Here is a 26,282-nt window from a genome sequence, read left to right as displayed (position 1 = left end):
CTAAATGTGACCGCATCTCCTGACGCTGTACAGAAACAGTGGGGATATTTACTTTAGCAGTCAGTTATAGGCAGGCAGAGGAAAAAAAATCTTGAAGCGTAATCATACGTACAATTGACTTGTATATATACACCCTCAGAATTATGCTGAGATATACAAACCCTTAGATTTAGATTTTTGTTATTTTATATATACGTGGTTTTACCGAAAGACCCAAAGAATATGAGTTCCTGCAGTCACGAAAGATTTAAGTCAAGATTTAACACAATGTGGAGTTATTTTAATTTAAATGTGACCCTATCTCAAAGGTTGTACGTGTACCTCCGGCATAGTTAATTTAAAGCGGTAATTAGTCATAGGAAAAGGGTAAAAAGTATTGAGATTGGACTTATAATATATTTTTAATAAAGGCCACACGCATAGAAACTAATAAAATCACAATATTTTAGACTGGAGAAATCTGAAGAGCTATGAAGCTCGTTTTCACCAATGTCCAGTAGACTTACACAGAGACCCATAGATTCACAGAGGCCATGACAAAATAGACGTAGATTTATACAACAGCTAAATGCAACGGCATCTCAAAGACTCTGTACAGAACTGGTGGGCACATTTTATAGAGGCGGTTAGTCATGGGCAGAGTAAAAACCATAAAGGTGAAAACGATTAACAGAAAGTGCAGAAGTTTAAACACAAAGCATTGTAGCTTTGGAGACTTCGGCATACTGCACCACCCATCTGTGTCTTTCCCACAACCACATGGTACAGTCCCACACAATGTACAGCCTCAGTGTGTAGGACACTTTTAACAGCAGCTGTTACAACATAAGCAGAAGTTGCCTTTAACAAGTTAAAACTACGAACCATTAAACTATTTTTAAATTTTATTAAAAACTATATATATAAAAAAATTTATTTTACCAGGCAAGGCCCACTGAGCTTTCGAGTTATTTTTCAGAAGCGACCTGGCCACAAATGATAGCTCAACGAAGTTGCTACATCACCACATGGATATTTATCACAGACAAATACTTAAAAACGCATTTTGATTGTAAATGTGGAGGGCAAAACCGGAGGACCCGGACAAAAATCCACACGACCATGGGGAGAACACGCAAACTCCAAAAATACAGGTGTCAGGATTGAGATCGAAACTACGACCTCCTGCATACCAGGCGAGGGAGTTAACATCTCCTAGCCACCGTGGTGTCCAGTTGAGTGCCCTTTGGATGGCAAGTAGCTGTTGCAGTCTTAAAATTTATTTAATAATTAAATATTCTGCATTGAAAAACAAACCAAGGAAAAAAATGAGATCATAACTAAGAATTTAATGAATAATCTTTTCATTGATAAAATTGTGTTGTAATTTTCAAGACACATGCGTGAAATTGTGCATTTAAAAAAAACAATTTTAAAATGTCTGTTGTGTTTGCAAGTGGTCCATCTGTTTATTTAATAGATTCATAAAGGTGTAGATTTTACATGTGCTGCTGTATATTCCACAGATGAATAGTTCCACAAATGAAGATTCATAACACCATACACCCTATAAGATTCACACCACTCTACCTTATAAAGAGGAATCATCATTACGTGACAGTCAAAACAATGTTTCATTCTCACAGCTGTAAAATGTTGATTGAAGTAAAACATTTTTTTTTGTATTCGACAGCTTTTGTTTGTACAGATTATTGGTGAACCCCAGGACCTCAGCAGGGCTGGCTCAGCTCTCTCGGACCTCCGAGCGACCTGGCCACTTCACCCAGCCGACATGCTGCGAAGTGTTTGATGCCCACCTGCAGCCGAACGTCACAGAACTGCCCGCTCTTGCGTAGCGCGTTCAGCTTGGCGGCCGTGGAGGCCCAGAGGTGGTCGTCCTCGAACACAAAGCGGCCGTTTGCCATCATTGTCGATTGAAGGGGAAATCTGTACGAGACAAAGTGAATTAAACATAATTTACGTCGAAAGACAGGTCACTTGTAATAGCCTACAAAAAGGCTGTTTTGGTGAAGTTGTGTTCCCGAGCGCCATTTACACGCAAGCATCCCCGCCGTATAGCCTGAACAGACTTTTGGGGCAAGTGCTGTTGGCAAATACCCACCTCTACTGGATACATGTGAAAAAGAGCTTTACAGCTCAGATTCCTCCAATATAAATAAATACTCCGAGTCTGTTATTGGCGAACGCAGAGCTAAGTGACGTGATCAGAGGGCAGTGCGTATAATGCCATTGTTTTTACTGCGACTCTACACACCTCCATCACCGATGCTTCCCCCCCCTTTCACGAACCTGTAACCCACCAGCGTGAAGTACGGTCAAATAACCGCCACGACCCACCCGGCGTGTGGAGGGCCCTCATTCGGCAGCAGTGCATGGACAAAAAGGGTTAAACGCGTACTTTGCTGGCACTGAAGGCAGAGTTGGTGTGGCCACCACACCATCCTCAGCCACTCATCTCCCCATCACCGATATTTATACACTGCGCCAGCTGCTCATTTATGGCCAATTCAACCGAGGGGAGGGCCCAGGACGAGTTCAAGATTTCACTCGCTGGCGACGTTCAGCCGTGGCCGGAAATCACTCGGGGTTGCCGTGTTTTAAAAGGGGCAAAGTGCTAACCACTATGCTACCTCCCTATTCATCCATTAAAAAAAAAAATCAAATAAACACTTTATTCTTTCGGTAAAAGTAACGTAGGTAGAAAGAATAAATCACACGACGTTTCGGGCGCAACACAAGCATCCGTCATCAGGTGGGACAACCACAGCAAGAAACAATTGCCCGCTTCAGCAATTGTTCCTTGCTGTGGTCGTTCCACCTGATGACGGACGCTTGTGCTGTGCCCGGAACGTCGCGATTTATTTTATTTTACTTCTACCTACGTGACTTTACCGAAAGAACCAAAGAGTACGATTCCTGCAGTCACGAAAGCTTCAAATCGAGATTTCGAATAAATGTAGGTCTCAGCAAAGCACTTCGTGGCTTATTGACACAACTGCTGTTTTAAAAGATGCAAGCTGATGAAATCTCGAAAGCCAGCGAGGCGTTTCTTAAGAATTCTGTTCAAACAACTCACGGGCATGCTGAGAGCGCTGCCTGTGTATTTTACCAAGTTCAAGGTTTGGCAAAGCAAGTACTTTTCAAGGTCTTGAAAAAAAAACTCAAACACCCAAGAATTCCACTTGAAATCCCTTATGAATATAAGGCTAGGTGGCATTGTAATCAAAATGCTGAACTCAAACTATCATTGCTCCATACATTTCTTTATCAATCCACTGATGGATAAAGTCCACCCTCCCCAGGAATTTAGGTCATAGGGGCTATCTGATCATACTTCACCATCCTGGTCAGTGGCTGCTCAACAGGTTGGGAATTGAACATTGGCTGGCAGGTTCATAGAGCAATGCACGAATGACTGCACTGTCACACGACCCTCATCATCTCTCTAGAGTCGATAAAATGAGCACCACTTTATGGAAAGTCAACAACGGTCATTTTGTGTATATACTAACTATGGAAGTGTGGAATTTCCATGACGGATTCAGAGTCCCCAAAGGAAATAAATTCAGTTCCCATGCTCATTTAAAACCGGGAGACAACTTTTTTCACCTTAGCTAATAAGCAGATATCCAAATGTCTGAAAGACAATGCCATGAGTAATTTGATACCCTTCACAGAACACAAAACTCAAGAGGATGCAATTAGATAATGATGAGAACATCGGTGTAATTGTACCACACTACCGACTGCCTGAACCAGACACAAAACAAGACAAAGTCCATTTAGTGTCAATATACAATATTCTAGGAAAGTTAGTGAATTTTAAAGCGACAAAACTAAAAACCATGAGAATATTCACTTTCATAAAATAAGCTAAACAGTCCGTTACAATGGTGGTTAGTTTTTAGATAGGAGGTACACAACAGAATCTGATAATCCACGTTGATACGGTGGGGACCGCATCACGCATCCTGTAAAAATAAATAAATCGGCGGCTCACTGCGGAATTTAGACAAAATAATCTGCAAATAAACGTCCACGCCAATGCAGTGTGCGGCGAATTTGATGGGATAAGCCACGCGTTTCCATTAACCCACAAAAACGTGGCAGATTTCAAGCAAAGCGCCAGTAGCAAACTAAATCTGCAATAAATTCTGCAGATTACGAAGTAACTTTTTTTTCTAAAAATTAAATGGTGCAAAATCTGCCATATGTCGGTCGCTGTTAAAGGATTGTTTTTACATGCTTTAGATTTTATATCCAAGTCTAAGAAATGCAAAACGAATTTCCGCACCGCATCTAGGCAAGATGCGCAGGGAAATTATAAAAACTGCTCAACTAAAAATAAATCTAACCTCCCCATTTTCCCTGCAGTTCCCCGCATTAAGCCCCAGGCACTGCTACGAGTCGCGGTTTTGTGGCGTTCATCCCACCGCGGAGTGCCGTGCGATGAGAATAACGATCTTCTCCCCCAAAATCCGTCAATTGCAGCTAGTTGCAAATTATTGGTTCACGGACGATCGTATTTCTGCCGTTTATTTGCATAGCGAGGCCGTGTCAAGGTGGTAAAAATGTAAGTTATAATCTTAGGTGATCTATTTATTCAAGAAAGTCCGAGTCAATGCTTTTTTCTGAAGGGTACTGGATTGGTGTGGGGCGATTGGTCAATTCCATTTTAAAATCGCATTTTACAGTGGAGTATTTCATAATAAAGGTTTTTGGGTTAGATCGCGTTATTTATACATGTGGCGTAACCCTCCACCACCCGACACGGCCAATCAGCAAAATAAAGTGTCACGTTGACAAAAGACAATTAGTTCACTACTTTAGCCCACCAGTGTGTTGAAGAGTGAATCCACAACATTTACAGTTTGAATACGACGTTTCGCTGGTAATTACATCCAGCATCATCGGGCAATTCGCCAGAATGGTAAAGCCCTCACTTGCTCTCGGTCTTAAATAGAACAGCAGCAGGGTGACGTCGCGAAAGCCTACGTGTTAAACAGTGGAGTATTTGTTGAAAACCCCCTATTGAGGTGGTCTTTTATGGCTTGATGTGGTGGTTATGAAACACTTTATATCTGCCATATGCAAGTGCAAACATCCAATCCTATGGTTTTAACGCAAGCGAAATGACATACGTACCAAGGGTGAACGGGCAGGTCTTGAAATGGAAAGAAGCCCTTCAAGAAGTCTCAAAGGTTTGTGCAAAACAATAAATAACTTAAGGAGTTAATATTTTTTGTTGTCAACTGAAGATTTAAAAAAATGCTGTATATTGCAACTCTCTCGAATTTGAAGGCCAACTAACACCAGTTATTTTCGAATTTGGACAAATTTGTTGCTGTATGGCTTTGACAGCGAGTAGAAAATTTTACAATAAGTCTTTAAGAGTCGAAATGGAAATCCATGCAAGATTGTGCTAGTCTTGCAGATGGGTAGTGGATGTACAAATTTATATATTAAAAAAAGTAAATATGGAAGGGGATGATATGTAGAATGCTCCACCGAGGCTATAGAATCCTTGTACCACTGTCGGGTTTTGGCTGAAACAAAAGGAACAAAAAAACCCCATTAAACTCACAGAACACAAATCAACACAGACATAAACATTCCTTCTGCACAGCAGAGTTAGCCAATAGGTCTCAGAAAAAAAAAACACAGCAATAAAGACTATCTGCAGAAAACAGGCAAAGTGGCAAAGTTTCAACTTCACGAGCTTCCAAAAACCATACAATTGCTTTTCTTTTATATACCGATTTGAAATGAAAAACAGAAGACGGTGAATTATTAATAATTTTAAAGCGAATAGTAAGCTGAAGAAAAAAAAGCATTTAAAAATCAATCATTTTATACGAATCAATACACTTCGGGGTGGAGTGATGGTACAGGGTTACGGCGTTACGATGTTACGCTGTAGACTCGGCAACCAGCGTTCACATCCTAGCCGTGGACAACATTTAGTTGGCAGGTGGTTTCTGAACTGGTCCCCGCTCTCGCCGCTCGCTGTACCAACCCCGTGCTCACCAGCCAGCGTGGCGAATTACTCTAAATATCCCCCATGACGAACACGGCATGGGTAGGCCTTCATCCAACAGTGGATTGACACAAAAAAAACCCGCACGTGTATTACCGTTTTAATTTTTTTGGGGCCTCCAAAATTGGAAAACATGTCAACTTATTTTGGTTGGGAGAGAAGCGATGCCGAAACCAAAAGAGAGTGTGTGAAGCCTGCTACCATATGCTAGCTGCATATAAAACTATTTAAAAAGCATTCTTTTGAAAATTACAAACTTATGGTGTTGCAGAGTGACGGTAAAAAAACCTCCCATTTTTTTTCTATCCGCAAATATATTTTTTAGCCCACCAGACAATTGCCTACCCAGGCCAATGTTAATCAGCAGCATTTGTTTAAACACACACATCCTGCAGCAGTTTCTTGTAAACCCAGACATAAGTATACTGGTTGATGACATGAATGATGCAACATAAGGGGAACTGAAGGCAGGAAATCACGTTTTCAGACTGGAGCGTGCTTCCACCAATCAGCCCCAACACTCAGAAAATGAAGGACAGTGAGCTGCCCACGTGGCTCAGACAAGAGCTCAGCTGGTATTGCAGAGTCCTCAGCGATGTACAGTGATTATTTGAGGAGGGGCTCTCCACACCATGTCAGCCACGAGGGCTATATAACCATAATGCACCGCGGTAGGTCAGTCCGGGTTCAAGGAAAGCAGGGAGCACAAATGAGTATTCCACAATTATAAACAGCAAATGGCTTTCCTGCACTGCCCTCTGTTGCCCACCACCCAGCCTAGCAGCCCTATAACCACCTGTTTTGTGCAGCGGTCACTCATCCAAGCGCATAGCCATGCTAAATCCTTAGTTTCTGGGACGACCGCATATCAAAAAGCTATACCAGACAGTCAACATGGTGCAGACCGAGTGCGCTGCACGTTATAGGACAAATGAATAGTTAAAACGTTCTTGTTGTTGAAAACAATTGAGGCGGGGGGGGGGTATAAAAAAACATGAAAAAGAAAACAGTGATCGAGTTATAAATTGGACCAACACCAACAATGTAAAAAACCCCATTTATAAACAAGCTAAACAGTGTGCTCAACACAATAAACAATGACGACCACGCGCACTCAAGAGGACGGAAGGAGACCCAAAGGCAAATGAAAATACTCGTTGATATGGAAAGAAAGAAAATGAAAACAGGTTTACACAGGACACAGCAAGCCACTGTTAACCGAACACACAAACCGTTCCTATTCACTTGGGTTGTTAAACGTCAATCATGGGCAACGGAGCGTATGAAATATGTACTGTACTGTTACACCAGTGACTCAGTCAACCATGTTAAGGGAGGCACCTCGCACAGCGGTTAGCCCACTGCACTAGGAACCAGCTCAATTCACGGCCACAGCAGAGATCAGTGGCAAGAGCTATTAGACCCAGTCCTACCCCACCCAACACTGCTAACAGGGAGGTGAAAAATGGGTCAAAAACCATCCATGACAAACAAGGGTGTGTGTGGGGGGAGGTCTTTTTATCCACTGGGAAGTCAAAATGGCTTCACGTGAATGAGCAACATTTATAAATGAGGAGCAACCTTATGTGTGGCTTTAAACAATATTGCAGACGCAAATTAATCATGTACAACTTCAGCCTTGAATAAGTATTGGAAACAAGCGATCAATTGTGTAAATATTTACTTCTTTAGTGCGTGTATGGCCGTTTGAGTACTCATGCGGTATTTATGCATAACCGAATGTTCAGTACAAGGCTGAAAACAAACACCATGTAAGAATGGCTTAAGCATGTGTTAATGAATTATGCTTTATTTGTCTTTATGGTAGATCAAGTAAACCAGGAATATATAGTATATGTACAGGTCTTGTCAATCCACTGCTGGACAAGGGCCTCCACACAGCATGCTGGTCAAGGGAGTTATTGGACAGCGATTCACCATCCTGGTAAGCGTGTAGGCCACGGGTTGGCTACCTGCGGCTCCGTACCCGCATGTGGCTCTTCAATGACCGCTTTGTGTGCATTAATAATTATCAAGGGCCACCGTCCGGACGTATTCAATCGCATGCATTGGCGGCTCTTGAAACATTAGAGGGGGCTTTTTTTTAAACTGAAAAATGGCTCTTCTTGTTATTTTGGTTGCAGACCCCTGGTGTAGGTGAATTAATGTAAAACATTAATTGTTTACACTAGAAAACAAACAAATGGCAGATGCGCCGTCTTCTGCTGCCCACTAGGGATAGCCTTTACCAATACCGTCATATAGTGGGATATGTAACTAAAATAAAGATTATTTACTCACGATTTAAATGGGGAGGCAAATGCTTACCACACAGAATTGTGTATGCAAAGAATAGCTCGTTTAAGAGTCACGCAAATGCGTCCTCTAGGCTGGAGGTTGAAACAATACTGTACAAACGAGACAAACGGTACACATAACAATAATACAGGACACAAGGCAAACCCGTGCAGGCAGTTCAAGTGACAAAGGAGGAAACCATACGTCCGAAAAACAAAACACACACACACACGGTAACAAATGACGCAGAACAGGCACAAAGGAGAACACACGACAAAATAGAATTACATCTCAAATCAGACCACAACCCCGAATTGTGACAATTCATTGAAGCGTGGTGGGGGTCGTGAATCGTTACATGTATAATAATATACAGCACATGTCCAGTCTATTGTCAATCCAATAATAATGGATTAGAGCCCTCCCTGCTATGCCACATCAGTCATGGCTGTTTGTTTGCCCGACTTGATCGTGGTCAGGGGCGAGGTGGTGAAGGCAGAGGAGCACAGATGAGTACAGCACAATAAATGGTGTTATTTTTTGTTGTTGTTGCAGAGTCTTCTGCTCCTCACTGTTGCCTCGCAGGCGAAAAAAACAAACAGTGCTGCGTACAGCGATTGACCCATCCAAGCACTATCCGGGAACCAAAACTAGCTTAGCTACGGGATGTCCGATGAGATTGGGTCGCATTTGGCGAGAAAGGCAATTTAATTTATAGTCAAGTATAACGTCGCATATCCGACTCCCGCATTCACACAAAACAATTCTCCGCCTCGCATGCAGCGCGGTAAACCGTGCGTGCATCAACTGGCATTTTCACAAATCACACCCCTTCTTAAAACGCATAGCAACGTATTCTTAAACCCACGCGTGCAATTTTGCTTACTTCAAAAGCACGGCGAAGATTTTTTGTCGCGCGCGGAACCCGCTCCGATTTCCAGCAGCGCGTAAAAACGCGTGGTTGTAGCCGTCATTGTCGAGGCGTTCACACATTGTGCGATCCACACTGTGTTCACCCCACCATATTGCAGGCCAAAACACACACACGTCTATTCCCGCTTCTTCCCTTGAGAATTCCCTCCCATATAACCCCCCCCCACCAAAGTTCTTAAGATCCTACTCAATTCAAGAAACGTGTTAACTAAATCAAATTAAAACTTTTGAGTGATATTTGTTGCCGACCGCTTTTTTGCCCCTTTTTTGGACCTGTGCCCGAAGTTTAGCAATTGTGTTCGTCCAATGTTATCCTGCCTTTTCACATATCTGCCTAGATACCTCAGGTCGCCAGCAAGCCGGGCATGCGGCGTTGTACCAGGCCACGGGGTTATTCAATTCAAAGTGTGCACACAAAACACGAAGTCGATTCTCGAACGTCTAGAGAAAAAAAGTGTCAACATCTTTGTTGGCTATTTGCAAGGCAGGATTTATAGCGACAGCTAAAAACCAACCCCACTGGCCCCCCCCCACAGCTTTTCTACTGTCGCTTGCATTTTTTTCCTCCTTTTAATGTCACGTGGAAAAGGGTGTTGGCTGCAAGGGATTTCCCAAGGGACAGGTGGAGAGCTGAATTAATGCACGGACTAGCAGAGTTGGCAGGCTATCGTAGAGGCACACGACACCGGTTATTATTAGTTGCAGCTACTCTGGGGTAATTACTTATATTAGTCATGTGACAGGGAGGCCGAAATGTAGAGGGTATTTTTTTTTAAGCCAATGATCCAATTGAAAGGATACATTGTGGATATTGTAAAAAGCCTATAGTGGAATACGGTAAACTAGAAGCTGTATAAATGTAATCACGCTCACCTCTAATTGTTCACGCAAATTCTGATTGTACCAATCATCCTAGACGATGGAATAGAGTTCAGTACACCAATCTTGATTTGATTTGACGGTAAAGTGGGCTCGGGCAGGGCACATCGCTCAAGGGAAAATGGACAGTGGTGCAGAATAATGATGGGAGTGGCCGCCAAGGGAGGAAAAATGCCTGAGATGACGCCGCCCCCCCCCCCCTCATGGAGGTGGAGTTACGAATTTCAAATCATGTCCAGGGGCTACATGTATAGTTGCATTGCAGGACTGTGAAGGTTGGTAGCTTGGGGAGGCATTCACCCAGCAGTGGACAGAACACAGCTAATGACGATTCATTACATAACCAGTACATAACCAATTTTAGCACTCCTTACTATTTTCAGAAATCTGTCATCGCGACCATTGCCGCTGATGCGACCACACCTCCCCATTGCTTTTTTGCATTTACTAATGATCTAGATCAACTCAAAATGCTACTTTAGCTTCGGCTGTCGCCTAGTCATTTTACTGCACAAGTCGACTGCAATAGCAAAATTGAAATAGCATATAAACAAGTATGCACACGTGTACACATTGTTGGATCTGTGCGACAATGTTCGGAATACGTGGCAAAGGCGGGTATTAAACACGTAAATCGGAAAGAGGATTTTTTTTCCATTGGTTTGATAAGATGGGTGGAACAGACGTGCAGGACGGAGGCCGATAGGATATGAAAATTAGGAGGCAGGGAATATACTGGTGATAGTAAAGCGGTGTAAAGGGAAGCAGGAGTAGGTTGCTATGGAAGAGACATTTGCAGATATAAGATGAGCAGGATACTAAGACTGGCACTGGTACGGCAACATTTAGGTTGACGACCAATGGGTAGACCTGACGTGGTGGTCATGAAACTGTAAATTGGGTTCGTCGGGACATGTCGACTATGCAACAAGAGGAAGACGTAAAGTCGGTGATCACAAAAGCGGTCCTTCGAAGGTCAGTTGGTAACTTTGCAAAAGCTACCAGGAACTTTCATCAGCAGTATTTAGAATGGAGGAATCCGAAGAGCTATGAAGCTCTTTTCCAACAGATATCCAGCAGGGGCGGGTCAAGGTACTAGGAATGAAGCGATGGCGAGGTGGCATCAGGAGAACTTGGCTGTAAATATCTCTCGACTTCGACTGCATAAAATGTAGCCCAAGCGAGACCAAACGAATTCTGCAAGCTCATGCAATCACCAGGCTTGTATACGTCCAACGTTTCAGGCCAGGACAGTTTTCCTCATCCACTTTGTGTAGATTCGGCCCATTGTGTCTGCATACCACAATTCAGCGATTACGCAGTGAGAATTCGTCAGCCCGACACATCACAAGTCTAGCATCGCCAACTCGAGGCCGACCACTCCCCCTATCCTCCATTGTTCTCTGCCCCCCCACCCCCCCAACCCCCCACAAAAAAAATGCCGGGATTTTTGCAGTGATGCAGATGCTGCCGCCTTTGCCACAACGCAGCGTTAAATACAAGCCGTGCGCAAATCGGCTTTAGAGGGCTCACGAGTGTGCCCTGTGCCCGCGATGGGCTTTAAACTAATCAGACAGATTTAAAACGTGTGAAGCTATCGGGCTATGCTGCGCACGATTGTGTTCCCATGAAAGCGCCAAGTGGGTTCTCTTCAGCACAACGTCACCTGGTGGGGTTCCGGTCACGCCAAATGCAGACAGGTTAAAAAAAAAATCTAACGAGCAAAGCCGAGCATAAACAAATAAACTAACACCGCATGCGTTCTAAGAATGATGTAATATAGCCTTTGGGGCAGGTCATTAGTCGCCTTTCCCTGCACTACGCTCGTGCGATTCAATTAATTGTCATGGGTTTGAAAGAAAAAATGATTAGGTTCAAAAATAGATTCGTGGTTCATTCTGTCCCGGTCATTTCATGAACAAAAACGTAATACACATGTATGAAATTTTAATATATAAACATAAATACTGCATTTTGATTTAAGCTTTCGTGACTGCAAGGATTCATCTTCTTTGGTTCTTTCGGTAAAGTCACCTAGAATGAGAATAAAATAATACATTGATAAAATAACACAATAATATTCTCACAATGAGAATAAAATAACACAATAATATTCTCACAATGAGAATATTATTGTGTTATTTTATTTTTTTCTCACAATGAGAATATTATTGTGTTATTTTATCTTATCAATTTATTATTTTATTCTCATTCTACGTGACTTTGCCGAAAGAACCAAAGAAGATAAATACTGCATTCAGTGTCCAAATTTATTTTAATAAATTTAACTTCACGAGCATCTTGGCCTATAGCCTATGTCTAATGGCCTATAGATGCACCTCCGATTAGCATGCTTTGGCTACATAGGGTGCAATAGAAGTTCAATGTACATACATACGAAGATAGCTCAGTATTTCATCGAAGATTATGGCAAGATACTCAGAAGTTGGCAATAGAATGTGGCAGGAAAATGTTTTTGTAAATGTAAACCAGGAAGAGGAGGTTGCGATTGGGTGGGATGTGTGCAGGTTGCAGGAGGCCAGGTTATTCACAGGTATTGGAGTGGCACCCAAATGTCAGCACCCAAGGGGAAGACCTAAAGCCAAGATGGTAGTGTTGAGACGGTTGGGCATGTCTTTCAAGGACCTTTCCTACGTCTCATCACCACGACAGCCTGTCGAGGTTTTCCCTTTATTACACAGATGACATGTCCTTCAAGAACCTGTCTTACAGTGTAACAAAACGGAAGACACCTCAAGCCACATGATGGTGGTAATGAGACTGTTAAAAAAGGTTTCTTTGAAATTGGGTCTCAACTGTAGAAGTGGAAGAATTTGGCAGAGGGAAGGAAGCGATGGCAGCGTGCGATAGCCAATATGACCTCTTGACTTAAAAATTACGTTGTAGTCGTAGATTTTAAATCTACCAAATTGCAGCACCACACAATTTCAGGCACTGGAAAAAAAGCCCACAAGTCATGGTACTGTACTTCTGTTGTGGCACACGGAAAAGGATGGAAAATTACAAGTGGTTAAGCCATGAGTAAAATTTGTAAGAATTCTAGCTGCATACGCCGAAAGCTAAAGCGGAACGTCTAAACATTTAAGTGTAAGAAATGTTATATACAAGTCAGGACATTGGGGGAATGACGGCAGGCGTACTGTACGCTGTTAACAGAATATAGAACAAGCTAACAATGCTGTTCTCTCAAGAGCAATGTTTTTCATCAATGCTCAGATGATGTCCTTAATGCCATCTTTGTTTGGTAACATTGCAAGATATCATTAAATGTCTGCACACACTTTATATGCAGGCTCGCAGCAAAATACCACCACTGCAACTGCCACAGAATGTATTAAAATTCTGCACAAGGGCGCCAACACTGTACAGAATAAAATAATCTTTTAGCAGCGCCTTTACGCCATGTGGTGCATACAAAAGCACAACTTCCGTGTGCGAGCAGTGGAATGATATTTTGCACAAACATAGGTTGTCGGTGCAAAAGATTATATTTTTTATCTACCGCAACAAATGCCCTTCACATCAGGGTAGCAAGCAAATACCTGCGGACTGGCACGAAACCCATCAGACGAAGCCTCCCCCAGTGCTGTATTTAGCACTGGACCGAAGCAGTTTTTTTCCAGAATGCACCAGATGCCACACATTGTAAACAGACGCTACCGCTGCAAATTAACAAGTGTGCGGCAAATGAACCTTATGGCGGGACCCCGGGGTCCCGAATAAACGGAAGTCAAAATCGTAATTAAATCATTTATTCTTGGCAACTCCGTCCCACTGCGCACAAACAAACGCCGCGACCCACCTGGCGCGGATCATTCTGTTGTCGTGTCGTCCACGCGCAGCGAGTACGAATGCGCAGAAGAGCTGAACAAGCGAATGCACTTCCATGCTCGGGTATGGGCAGGATCATAGTAAGTCTTATCGACAAGCTGCTCAAACTACCTAAACGACTTAAGTCCTTATTTTTTCATAACGGTATGCACAACAGTGAAACTGCTCTCTTATCTTCATTATTATTTGTGACCTACCAATGTCTGCAGCCAGGATCAATCGACGACAATACTATTACCTGCAGATATTTAAAAATGAGATTCGTTACACCATTAATTCCTCCTGTTTGATAATACTTCCGTATGCATCCGTGCAGATGGTTTATTTTGCGGTAAAGCCATAGTCCCCACATACCGCTCGTATCAATTCGGATAAGAGGAGTGGCGACCCACTACTCTGTAGAGTAACATTGGTATAAACGCTTGTTACAATATGAACAGCGCATTGATAAACGCATACTATTTTATGTACCGTTTACAAAGCGTGTTCACAAATCCACACTGAGAAACACGATGATTGGCAGAGGGGTGTAAATTATATTTTCGATAGTGTATTTAAATAGAGGTACTGCAGATAAGTAGTTCAGTTTTACAGGCATAGTTTAACAAGACAACACTTGCCAGCATACTTTTCAAAATGTAATTAAATTAATTTTGCAAATGATGCCGATGCACACAGAACTGCAGGTTTTTGATGCCTCGTGCACATATCGTGTGTGTGCTAGTCACGTAATGGATTCAATCAATTGACTCGGATACTTAGAGGTTTAGATATGCATCGAATCGTGCAAGAATACAACATTTGCAATTCATTACAGATTTATGGAAATGATTACTTTGGACTCGTGGCCAAATAACACAAAAGGAAACAAGTGACATTGAGAAAGACATCTTCAAACGATGGAGCCAATATAAAATTGAGACGGTAAAAAAAAGAGACGATGCAAAACTGGGTTGTACAGTCGAGAAAGGACAAGACCAAGATAACAATTTGGTCAATCAATTTATGGAAATTATAATCGAAAGGCAATGGGATAAAGAGTTACAAGACTTTCGATTTAAAGCTTTCGTGACTGCAAGGATTCATCTTCTTTGGTTCTTTCGGTAAAGTCACGTAGAATGAGAATAAAATAATAAATTGATAAAATAACACAATATTTTATTGTTGGGACAGCGCTGTCCTCCAGACAGTCTCGTCCCTTCACCTGATGAAGGCCGCTTGTGTTGTGGCCGAAACGTCGTGAGAATTTTATTGTGTTATTTTATCAATTTATTATTTTATTCCCATTCTACGTGACTTTACCGAAAGAACCAAAGAAGAGTTACAAGACTACTGTTGAAGAGAGGAACACGTGGCGCTCATTCTGTATTCGTCTGTTTTGCTTGATACGGCAGTGCTGTTTATATTAGACACATCGACTGGTCAGATATACCTTGTTTAAAAATAAGTTAATCCTACACCTCAGAGGAGCAAGGATCGGGGGGGGGGGGGTGGACGACGACAAACATTTACACTTCGGTGATTTTAATAAAAAACACAATTTATGATGCACAGTGCATGACCAAGTAATTATATTAAATTTGCATCAGTGGCGTGGTGGTGAGCAGGTAGACCTTGTCGAGTGCAGTGCTTGTGACGGCGTTAGCCCGAGCAGATTCCCGACCAGAGCTAACATCAGTTGCGAGTCCCGGAAAAGCCCCTTTCACTGATACACTGACAAACACGATGCAGTATGGGTCAAACAACCGTCATGACCAGTGTACTTCTATTATAATAATGTATATATTTAAGCGGTGTACTTTTAATGTCCGAAAATGTAATGAAAATTACGTAAATATATGCAAATATTGAATGAACAGACTTGGTAAGACAGAATTACTAAAAACAAGTCGGACATTGACAAAATGGAAAGAACAGTCCAGATACAGTGTTGAAGACTGTACAAACTACTTTTACACGTGAGACAGTACAAATGACTAAAATAAACAACCCTTGAATCAAACCATGATAAACCATTGACTAACAGTAGGGGGGGGGGGAGGAGGCTAAATGTGTCATGCAAATGGCTTAGATTAAAACAGAACATGATATGTCAATAATTAATTTTAAAAAACCAGCAACATTCTGTGAACCTGAGGAAAACGAAATATTTCTAAAATGCGTAATTTCTCACGAATGAGATACCACCACAGATGGCTGACCCACATTCAAGCATGCCCCAGTTTTTGCTAATCACGCATCATAGTCAAGCGCCAACTTGCTTCTCCATTACAGTACACCTGGTAACGTGCCACGTACCCACCCCCTCCATTCTACTACCATCACTCACAGTCAACTTTAAGGTTTTTGTTTCTTGTTCGTGTTTTTATTATTATTGTTGTTGTGGTTGCACCCGATTCAAGAGCCGAATGGCTCGCGGGGCTATACCAACATAAATAAACTAAACTAAAAAAAAACATTGACATTCGAATGCATTCGGGTTACAGACGCGAAAACCGCCTCGAGGCGTCAGATTAGGAATTGCGAAATGGCCGAAGCTTGGGCATGTTTCCTAACATCCTCTGCGTCACACTTAGCAATTAGCAAGACGGGAGAACCCGTGCCTCGTCACCATGGGGCGGTTTCCACGGCTGGCGATGAGTGCCTACGGAAATAGCCGCACCTTTGTGCAAAGAGGTGGAATTAAATCAAGTGCACTAACACGTGTGTGTGTGCACGCGCATGTAGCTGTCGTGGTGTTTAGTAGACTACGCTACGAACACGGCAATCCTAATTTGATATCCAGCACGGGCCCAATTCAGTGAGTATCCGAACTGGTCGTGGGTCTCCAACCAACTCAGCCTTAAATGATTAAATTAGTACCTGGTGAGGAGTGCGTAAAACATCAGCATTGACCAGACACGTCTGTCAGGTGTGGCGCGAGTCACACCACACCCTCAAATTCCACTCTGGCCATGTCAGTCACCACACTTGCCCCAATAGTCTGTGTAGGCTACACGACGGATCATCGTCTTTGTGGAGAACCGTGGCTCAGGAGGTTCATAAACTGCGCGATGATCACAGCTGTCAGGAGTATTCATCCTGGCAATGATGTCCCAAATCAGCGATACGTGGTTGGGACCCTGGCACGACTTGGGAGTAATTTTCTAACTCCCGTGGAAACTCTGCATTATATGCATGTTGAACTTCTTTCGCACTGTACATAGCCAACCATGCTACTACTGAAATTAGAACCGTATCACAAAAAGTAAAATTGATCAACGTACTTATAACGCTGTGTCGTATTATAATAACGATGAACATTACTCCTCACCAGGTACTCATGGCCAGATATTGTGTAACATCATTCAAACGATGTACTCAGAAAATGTAGCATAGGTTGGTGAGATTTATAGGCCATAAAATTCGATTATTTTTTTTATTAAATTATGTAATGTGTTCTCATTACTTAATGATCTACTGTATCACGCATCTGAAAGTTTTGAAAATTGAGACTTTTCAGGGATGGATTGTTTCGCACCTCTGATTAGCACGGTTAGCTCCGCATGGTGCGAAAGAAGTTCAGCATACATACATTTAGTCCTTTTTCTATCGATAGCTGGATGAAGGCTTTCCCATATTTGGAATTAACAAGAGATTAATAGTCAAAACGTGTGCAATATTACTTAAAAACCCATGATCAAATCACACCCGATCCCAGTCTAACCTAAAAAGTCCAAGCAAAGCCGAGCCTCGAGTGTGCTTGGATGAGCGACCACCATGCATAACAGGTGTAGTAGAAGCATTGTGGATAGTGCAGACACATCTACATTGTTGTTCTGTACTCCCCCCTCCCAACCCGCACGATCACCAATCTCCACTGCCCAGTGTGGTGAAGTATGGTCAAATACAGCTCACTGCCTGCACTGGGGTAGGAAAGCCCTTGTCCAGCGGCGGATTGACAAACAGGCCGTAGATGCCCAAGTGTTATGGGCTACCTGCGATCCAGCGATTTGAAGGCCGAAGGAGTTGCTGGGTTTTAGAAATGACCAAACCAGGGGAGTGGAATTCATTAACTTGTCTGTGCGGTCTTGAGTGCGGGCCATCCACTCATGTGCTTGGGTTCCATCCGGCTACTCAGTTTTCCACCAACCCCTCAAAAAGAATGGGAATGTTTTGCCTGCATCGTCTCGTTCGGTCCGTCTTGTGTGTACTATTGCGTCGATTATACAGCCTCGTTTATACGGTTTTCTTATCTGTCCTAAGCTTTTTTTTACTTTACCAGATAAGGCTCAAGGCTATATAGATCTTTTTCAGAAGCAACTTGGCTTTTATTTCGATTTAAAAACTTGGCTTTCACAAATGATAGCTCAGCGAAGTGGCTTATCCACACGGAAATCTACTCTAAAGGCATGTTGATTATAAATGTGGAGGGGAAAACTGGAGGACCGAGAAAAATCCACACAATCACGGGGAGAGAGAGAGACATGCAAACTCCATTATATACAGCAGGCGTCAGGGTCGGAATCGAACCAAGTTAACACTTCTCCACCGCGGCACCCAATCTGCGTGTGCACCTGTCTCATTTTGAAATGTCTACATAGTGTCTGGTCTCTTCTGTATCGTGTTGCTCCGCTTTCACCATGTCGTTTGTTCCGACTCGTTACATTTGCCCTACATAAGCCAGCACGATCCATGTAGAGATATCTACCCCACTGCCAATTGCACTCTTCTCGACAGGTGACATTGTACTGTGAAAGTGATCAGAATACGAAATAAATTACGTGCATTTTAATTGGTGGCAGATGTGTAAAAAGGCATTACAAAAATCTTTTCTCCATAGTTAATGCACACACACAATTATTTTCGTGGGTTATCTCTAAATGGATATCGCATCCTGGACGAATGAATCGATGTCAAATCAATGGCAATCGATATTAATCGAATAATTTTCACGCCTAACCTCGGGGCAGATGGACCTGTATATAAAACAAAGCGAATGAGCAGTCCTATCGTTTACAATGGAGAAATTTATATTTAAAAAAAACCACCCCACAGGACTGACTAGATAGAGGATCCAAAATAACGTATGGTGTTGTCTGGGCACATATCACTCTCATGACGTGTGCAATTGTTCGCTCAAGAAGGGCTCACAAGCGACGTCACCCACACTTTTTAAGGAACGAAACGGGAGAATTTCTCCACAAATCTGGCTGTCACCGGATTAATCTAGTTGTAATTACTGGCAAAGCGTCGTACTCGGAATGTAAATGTTGCGGCTTTGCTCTCCAACACACAACGGGTGTGCTGTACTAGTAATGAATCGGCATGTTCCGTTTACGTGACAAAAGCTTACCAATTGGCTGTGCCGGGTGGCGGCGGGTTTCAACGACACATTAACGCGATCTAGCCCCCCCCCCGCCCCCTCTAAAAAAACTGTATTATGGATTTTGATTTAAAGCTTTCGTGACTGCAGGGATTCATATTATTGGTTCTTTCGGTAAAGTCACGTAGAAGGGAAACAATAAAATAATACAAATATAAAACAATAAAATTCTCACGACGTTTCGACTGCAACACAAGCAATCATCATCAGGTGTGAAAATCACAGCAAGAAAATTAGAAAAAAGTGGCGTTTTTTAATTTTGTATTATTATTTTATTGTTTCCCTCCTACGCGACTTTACCGAAAGAACCAAGAATATGTATTATGGATGTCATTTATGTTTTACATGTACCTTGCGATCATCAAGGCAGGCCTCTCTGCTAGCTCAACCGCGAATGTTTCATTTTACGCTGGGCTGTAGGAATCTCCTCGCGTGTGGCGCCTAAGATCTTGAACTCTCCCACCAGACCTCAGATCGGCTCCGAGCACTGAAAGAGTTCAAGTAAACTCCGCGAGACAATTTTCCCCTCTCATTTTGATACACGTCTTGATTTTATATGCAAGACGAGCTTCGTTTAATTGATACTGTTAGTATAGTATTAGCTATGCCCCACCATTAGTGGGGAGGGCGAGTTTTTTTTACTCAAAAAAATAAATTGAATGAGCGGTTACAGCCCTTTGTCAACCCACACGGCTGGGTGAAAGCATCTCGCAAAGCGGATTTATAGTAGCTAGGGTTTTGCTTGACGAGACGTCACCATTCTGGCCAATGTGGATTGGTGAAAGTGAACGAGCACAGGGACCGGTTCAGGCGTCACCCCCGTAGCCTGGATTCGAACTCTTACATTTTTGTCGGGTGCTCACACCCCCCCCCAATGCGCTCCAAACGCTCCCTCCCCAGTTTGTTAATCATCTAACCAAGGCAATCGAACCTACGAGGCAGTTGAAAAAACACACCCGCACTAATGCTGGAATACATTATAAAACGGGCACATGCATAACAATTGTTGCAATGAGACCGTATTCGAGGTAAATGGCTTAAGTACGATCGCAAAAGACCACGCGGCAAGATGATGCCCCTCAATCCAGCAGTTGACAATAGGGCTAAAATGGACGAGTGACCGGCGTGCACAATGTTCAACGATGCCATTTCAAAAGACGATTCTTGATGGACGCTTGCGCAGTAGAGCGACGGGAATTAGGCCATCGCCTAGCAGTGGATAGACCCACGGCACACAATGCTAATTAATAATGCATCTCTCCCGACACACGGACACGCACACACACACACAAAAAAACACAACCCTCGATGCCCGGACGTTAGAATTGATACCGCGCTTAGGAGAGGGAGCGGAGCAGGTGGTGGTCGCACAACGCTTCGCCCATTGGACGCGCACGTGTCACGTGCCCCCCCCCCCCCCGTTTCCTTTCGGTGACCCCCCAATGCAGCTTAAGCGCTCTACGTTAACTAAATCCCCCCCTCCCGCCACCAATCCTCGGCTTGTGGTGGTGAATAAGCGCGCACGTGTTCCCTCCTCCTGCTGATGCCGCCCTCCTCCTATCACTACTGCTGTCCCCCACGTGTTCCCTCCTCCTATCACTACTGCTGTCCCCCACGTGTTCCCTCCACCTATCACTACTGCTGCTGTCCCCCACGTGTTCCCTCCACCTATCACTGCTGCTGTCCCCCACGTGTTCCCTCCACCTATCACTACTGCTGTTGTCCCCCACGTGTTCCCTCCACCTATCACTACTGCTGTCCCCCACGTGTTCCCTCCACCTATCACTACTGCTGTCCCCCACGTGTTCCCTGTTACTACTGCTGCCGCCCTCCACGTGATTGTGTGCCCGAGTGCCCGATGCTCCATCAGCGTGGGGGAGCGGTTAAAGGCGTAGTATAACTTCGAAGCAGCGTTCGATTTCCGCCCACGGACAGCACCAGTGACGATTATCTCAACCGGTCATGGGCCCCCTCCCCCCTAGGTAGACTCGGCCTCAAGCAAGTTCCCCGGGGTTGCGGGCGTGTGAACATCGCCACTTGGGGAGACGAAGGCGGCCGGGCGCGGTGTTGGCCATCCACCCCCCGTCCGTGCGCCGTGCCGGCTTTCGTAGGTGCTGCTCGCGAACAGCGCTTGCCCCAACAAGGGGACATCAATTTAGTACTTTGCGTACGTACGCCTGACGCACCCCCCACCCCCCCCCCCGAAATCCTATAGAACGGACGATATTTAATCCACGCAGAAACGATGAAAGGATTAATCATATTACGTATGTAAGCAAGCTGAAGAAACGGAACTGTGGCTCATTTGAAGGCCGATGTAGACAAATTATTATCGAGGCTTCACTCCCCCCTCCAGTTTCCTATGGGTACGCACATAGTCAGTACGCATTTGGGTTACCCCCCCCCCCATGCCACCTCCATGCGTACGTACTAAATGGATGGCCCGCGAGGCTACACGGGGGGGTATTTTTATTTGATCCTATATTGGCCGTGGGACGGGTCGAAATAGCCACGACTGGATCAGAATCTTTAAATACGACTAAAAAGGAATCCGAGGAGCTACCAATATCTTGCTCACGCATGCCCTCAAGTATGGACGTGGGTCAGCGAGTTACAACGAATACAAAAAAAATAAACACCGATGGGCGTGCAAAGTAGAGGGTTAAAAAAAAAAGCAAAAGCGTAAGCAAGTCACTAAATATATTTATAACAAAAAATAATTACGGGAATTATATCGTGTAGGTTTTTAAAGGCCTCCATTCTCCCAAGGGGTCACCGACAACACCCCACCACCAACCATCATCATCATCATCCGCTGCGATGTTTGTCTTTAATGGACCCTAACCAACTGCGTAGGAGCCATCTCCGCGAAGGAGATTTCTCGGTTAAGTCGCAAAACAAATGTTTGGCGGCATTCGTCCATTCCTGCGTAGCCACACGAGACCATTTATATATATAAAAAATGTGTATATTTAGCAAGCACGTCTTAAGGTTGCTATGATATCTAGCAGCACGCGCGTCTTTATGGTCGAAGCCAACTCGTGGCCGGTTTCGGCTACTACTCTGGGTTGTCTCGTCAGCAGAGTCGGGCACGAGTTTCTTTGTTTTAATGTACGGTAGTACCGCTGAACAGAGGGGGGAGTTTTAATTAGAGTTATCTTGCCCAATGGGGGGGGGGGTCTGTTGTAAAACACAAAAAAATAACAACCCAAGAGCATCTCCGTTCGGCAAACCCCGAGATGTGCTGCTGATGAGATCCACGTGGAAGAACCCGGTTCGAGTTTAGGGGGGGGGGGTCAATTAACAAATACTGCAGACGTAGAGCGCCTCTGTTGGGTTTGACAAATGTTATTATTGAGAGCGTTTCCCATGTGTTCCACTGAAAAAAATATATGTAAAGCAAAAACGATCCACAAAAAAGCCACCGTTCCGTCTTCTACAATAATTAAAATCGGGCTAAGATTAAAAAAAATAAAACACTTTCTAAAAAGCCACACCTCATTGTCGCGCACTGGAATTGTTCGTAACGAATCACGAAACCGTTTGACTAATCATGTAAGCGTGCATTTTACGTCTGCGCGCCTTTTAATTTATTATCGCTATTACGTACGATTTCAAAGTGCCAAGGAAAGGTTACGATTTAAACGCGATCAAAATCGGTAACACAAAATACGCAATTACCTCGCAAAACTTATAAACGCATCACCGTTTAAAATTGCAGGGTAACGACGGGGGCTTGTGTACGCACACTTATAGAATTGCAACAATTACCTCGGTAAATATTTAAAAAAAAAACGACATCGACTTACAACACGCGTAACAAAACGTGTACGTTTAAACATTCGTCTTTAATTTTTTTTTAGTAACCTACGTTGTCTCGCCTATGCATTGCAACAATTATCTCGGAAAATAACAAAAAAAAAACGACATCGACTCACACAACACTTCGATGCGTACATATTTTTTTGTCGTACGTTATAAAACATTCCTATTTATAACGTCTTAAAAAAATTTAATAACCCATTTGTCTCGTCGCCACCAAGCGACGTGTACGTTAACACGTGTTATACATTGCAATTATCTCGGAAAATAACTAAAAAAAGACATCGTCTCACAACACTACGATGCGTACACATGTATATTTTTGTTTGCACGTTACAAATTATTTATTTACAACGTCTATATTTGTAAAATACCTTTTTGTGTCTCGTCACCGAAGCGAACCCAGTCATTCTTCCCGAGCCTTTTGACTTGGAAGAGGAGGCGAGGGGCGGGGCGGGGCTAGTGGTGGGGGTGAGGGGCGGGGCTGCTTTAGCTGAAGGTGGGGGGTGGGGGGGTGTGAGAAAAGAAGGGAGGAGGAGGGGGGGCAGGCACGAGCCAAGAGCGTTGATTGGCGGATGACCGCCACGTGACCGGGGAGTGTGTGAAAGAGCGCGCACGCGCGCAACGTTGTGGGGTTGGAGGTCGTTGGCGGGAAAAAAAAAATAATTAGCCGGCCCGAGATGTTACGAGGTAAAACAAAAAAATATTTCTATTTTTTTTAAAGCGAGATAATAAAACAAAATTACGAGATGGATTTGCAGCGCTGAGCGTGAGGCGATAGAGAAATACGCGACGACGACGATGATGATGATGGAAAAGAAAGGGAAGTAGCTTGCTGGACTCGGAAAGAGAAGAATGGAGCCGAGGACCATAAAACGAACGCCGTCAATGGTGGCTGCAGCGCGCGTGCGCCGCTTTATATACAGCGGATGGGCGAGGGGCGGGGGGGAGGTCATGACGTCGCGTGCGGGGGGGGGGCGGAGTGGCAGTTTTGGGGGCGGGGCTTTGATAGCGATGGCCACACGGGTTCGATTCCCGTTTCGGCCCGCAATTAAATGTTTTAATAATTATTCCGGTATTTATAGTGCAACACTCTATGGGTTTATGACGATTTGGTAATGCTACAGCGTTGGCAGTGGTGCACAAGCACAATAAATAACACCCTCAACAGATTTGTCAACAACACTGCTGTTTAAAGAACATCAGAATATTTTAAATATCCCGGGATAGGCAGGGGAGTGCGTGGAGGGGAGTGGAGTGAGATGGGAGGAGAGGGGTAGGAGAGTTTGTGGAGGGGAGTAGAGTGAGATGAGAGGGGAGAGGTAGGAGAGAGCGTGGAGGGGAGTAGAGTGAGATGAGAGGGGACAGGTAGGAGAGAGCGTGGAGAGGAGTGAGATGAGAGGGGAGAGGTAGCAGAGTGTGTGGAGTGGAGTGAGATGAGAGAGGTAGGAGAGAGCGTGGAGGGGAGTGGAGTGAGACGAGAGGGGAGAGGCAGGAGAGAGCGTGGAGGGGAGTGGAGTGAGATGAGATGAGAGAGGCAGGAGAGAGCGTGGAGTGGAGTGAGATGAGAGGGGTAGGAGAGTGCGTGGAGGGGAGTGAGATGGGAGATGAGGCCGTAGGCTGGAGTGACGCTGTTTACAAACTTTAAAATCAGAGTCGAACTGCTCCAACTCACCCTGCTCGCAACGCATAATTTCGCCATGAACCATTTACGTGGGTCTCTTTTAAAAAAAAAAACAGCACAGTGGTTATTATGTAGTGTTGACCATGAAGACACACACTTGAACTTGAAGGCAACACGCTTATTTACAATTCCCCAACAGGGTAACTAACTAAACGTACGCTTGCTCTACTGCCAGGTGATAGCTACACGGTTAACTATGTGACCAGCGGGTGAACTACACACGAACGGGTCAGCCAGCATATACACGTTCGCGTCCCCCTTGCGATTCGGTGAGCAAAAGCCACAGCAAGCATAATCTGCGCAATCCCACTCCCTTGGAATCCGTCGTGTCAGCAAGAATTGATCGACTCGTGAATTGCTTGACAATGTAACACGACACGTGGCGGCGGCGGCGGTGTGTGGTGGTGGGACGACACATCGTCCTGGCATGTGAGAAAGAAAAAAAAAGAAATGGAAAAAAAATGAAAGTCTCTCGCACGGAACGTAACCAACCGTGGATAGGAGACAACAAACTAAACACAGGCACCAAACGCGACCGTTACCGCTAACACGGGCGTGAGGAGCGTCGTTGCCACGATATGTGTGTGTGTGTGCGTTAGAACTTTCGCAACCGCACGTAGCCAACTTGAAGCACCTCCTGCTAATCGGAGGTGCTTCATCTGGTAAAAAAAAACCCGATACATCTGTGTGTGGGGGGGAGGGAGGGAGGACTGGGGAAGAGCTTTACAGCTCATCGGATTCTTCTACTATGGATTAATATTCTCGAACGGGGGAGGGAGGGGGGCCCACGGCGGTCATTCATAGCCTTTGGGTCGATGCGGCCCTGGCGTCCGTGGCGGGCGATTGCCCTTCCAGAACCGGTTTGCACGCCCGTCGGAGCAAGAATTGGTCTTTGTTTTAAATGCCGCGTGTTTTTCTTTTCTTTTGTTGTTGGAAACAACGAGGAGCGATCACGCGGCGGGGGTGGGAAGGAACGTGGGGGAGGGAGGGAGGGAAAGGTAGGGCCAAAGAGTCATCACTTCGCGCTTGGCTTGAGATTTTTTTTTGGCTCGGAGTTCCTAATGAAAAAAACAATATCAGAACACAAAACGCAATGCTGTGACGCCGTGGCTAGGAGATGTTGACTACCTCGCCTGGTATGCGGGAGGTCGTCGGTTCGATCCCGACCCCTGCTGTATGTTTGGAATTGGCGTGTCTCTGTCTCTCTCTCTCTCTCCCCCCGTGGTCGCGTGGATTTTTTACTCCGGTATCAATTTCCATGTGATGATGACGAGCCACCTTCGTTGAGCTCTCTTTTGTAGTCGCCAGGTCGCTCCCTGAAAACGAACTACATAGCTCAGTGGCGCCTTACCTGGTAAGAACAGGTCCCTGCAGGGTGGGCTGGTAGGAACATTGGAATTTTGCGCAATTTT

General features: G+C 44.3%; 1 protein-coding gene across 1 annotated transcript in view; it reads right to left on the bottom strand.

The window, feature by feature from the left end:
- Positions 1-24,090, bottom strand: part of IVNS1ABP (influenza virus NS1A binding protein) — a 62,268-nt gene extending 38,178 nt beyond the window's left edge. Inside the window, exons 1-3 of the mRNA XM_032976327.2 lie at positions 23,561-24,090; positions 5,146-5,546; positions 1,797-1,926 (exon numbers count right to left, since the gene is read on the bottom strand). Coding sequence (XP_032832218.2) covers positions 1,797-1,907 — 111 coding nt within the window. The 5' untranslated portion in view covers positions 1,908-1,926; positions 5,146-5,546; positions 23,561-24,090. The remainder of the gene's footprint in view (positions 1-1,796; positions 1,927-5,145; positions 5,547-23,560) is intronic.
- Positions 24,091-26,282: the final 2,192 nt, after the last annotated feature.

Source organism: Petromyzon marinus, chromosome 59 (assembly GCF_048934315.1).
Source record: "Petromyzon marinus isolate PM22_M1 ecotype Great Lakes invasive population chromosome 59, UKy_Petmar_22M1.pri1.0, whole genome shotgun sequence".
NCBI lineage: Eukaryota > Metazoa > Chordata > Hyperoartia > Petromyzontiformes > Petromyzontidae > Petromyzon > Petromyzon marinus.
This window is presented reverse-complemented; position numbering and strand designations above follow the sequence as displayed.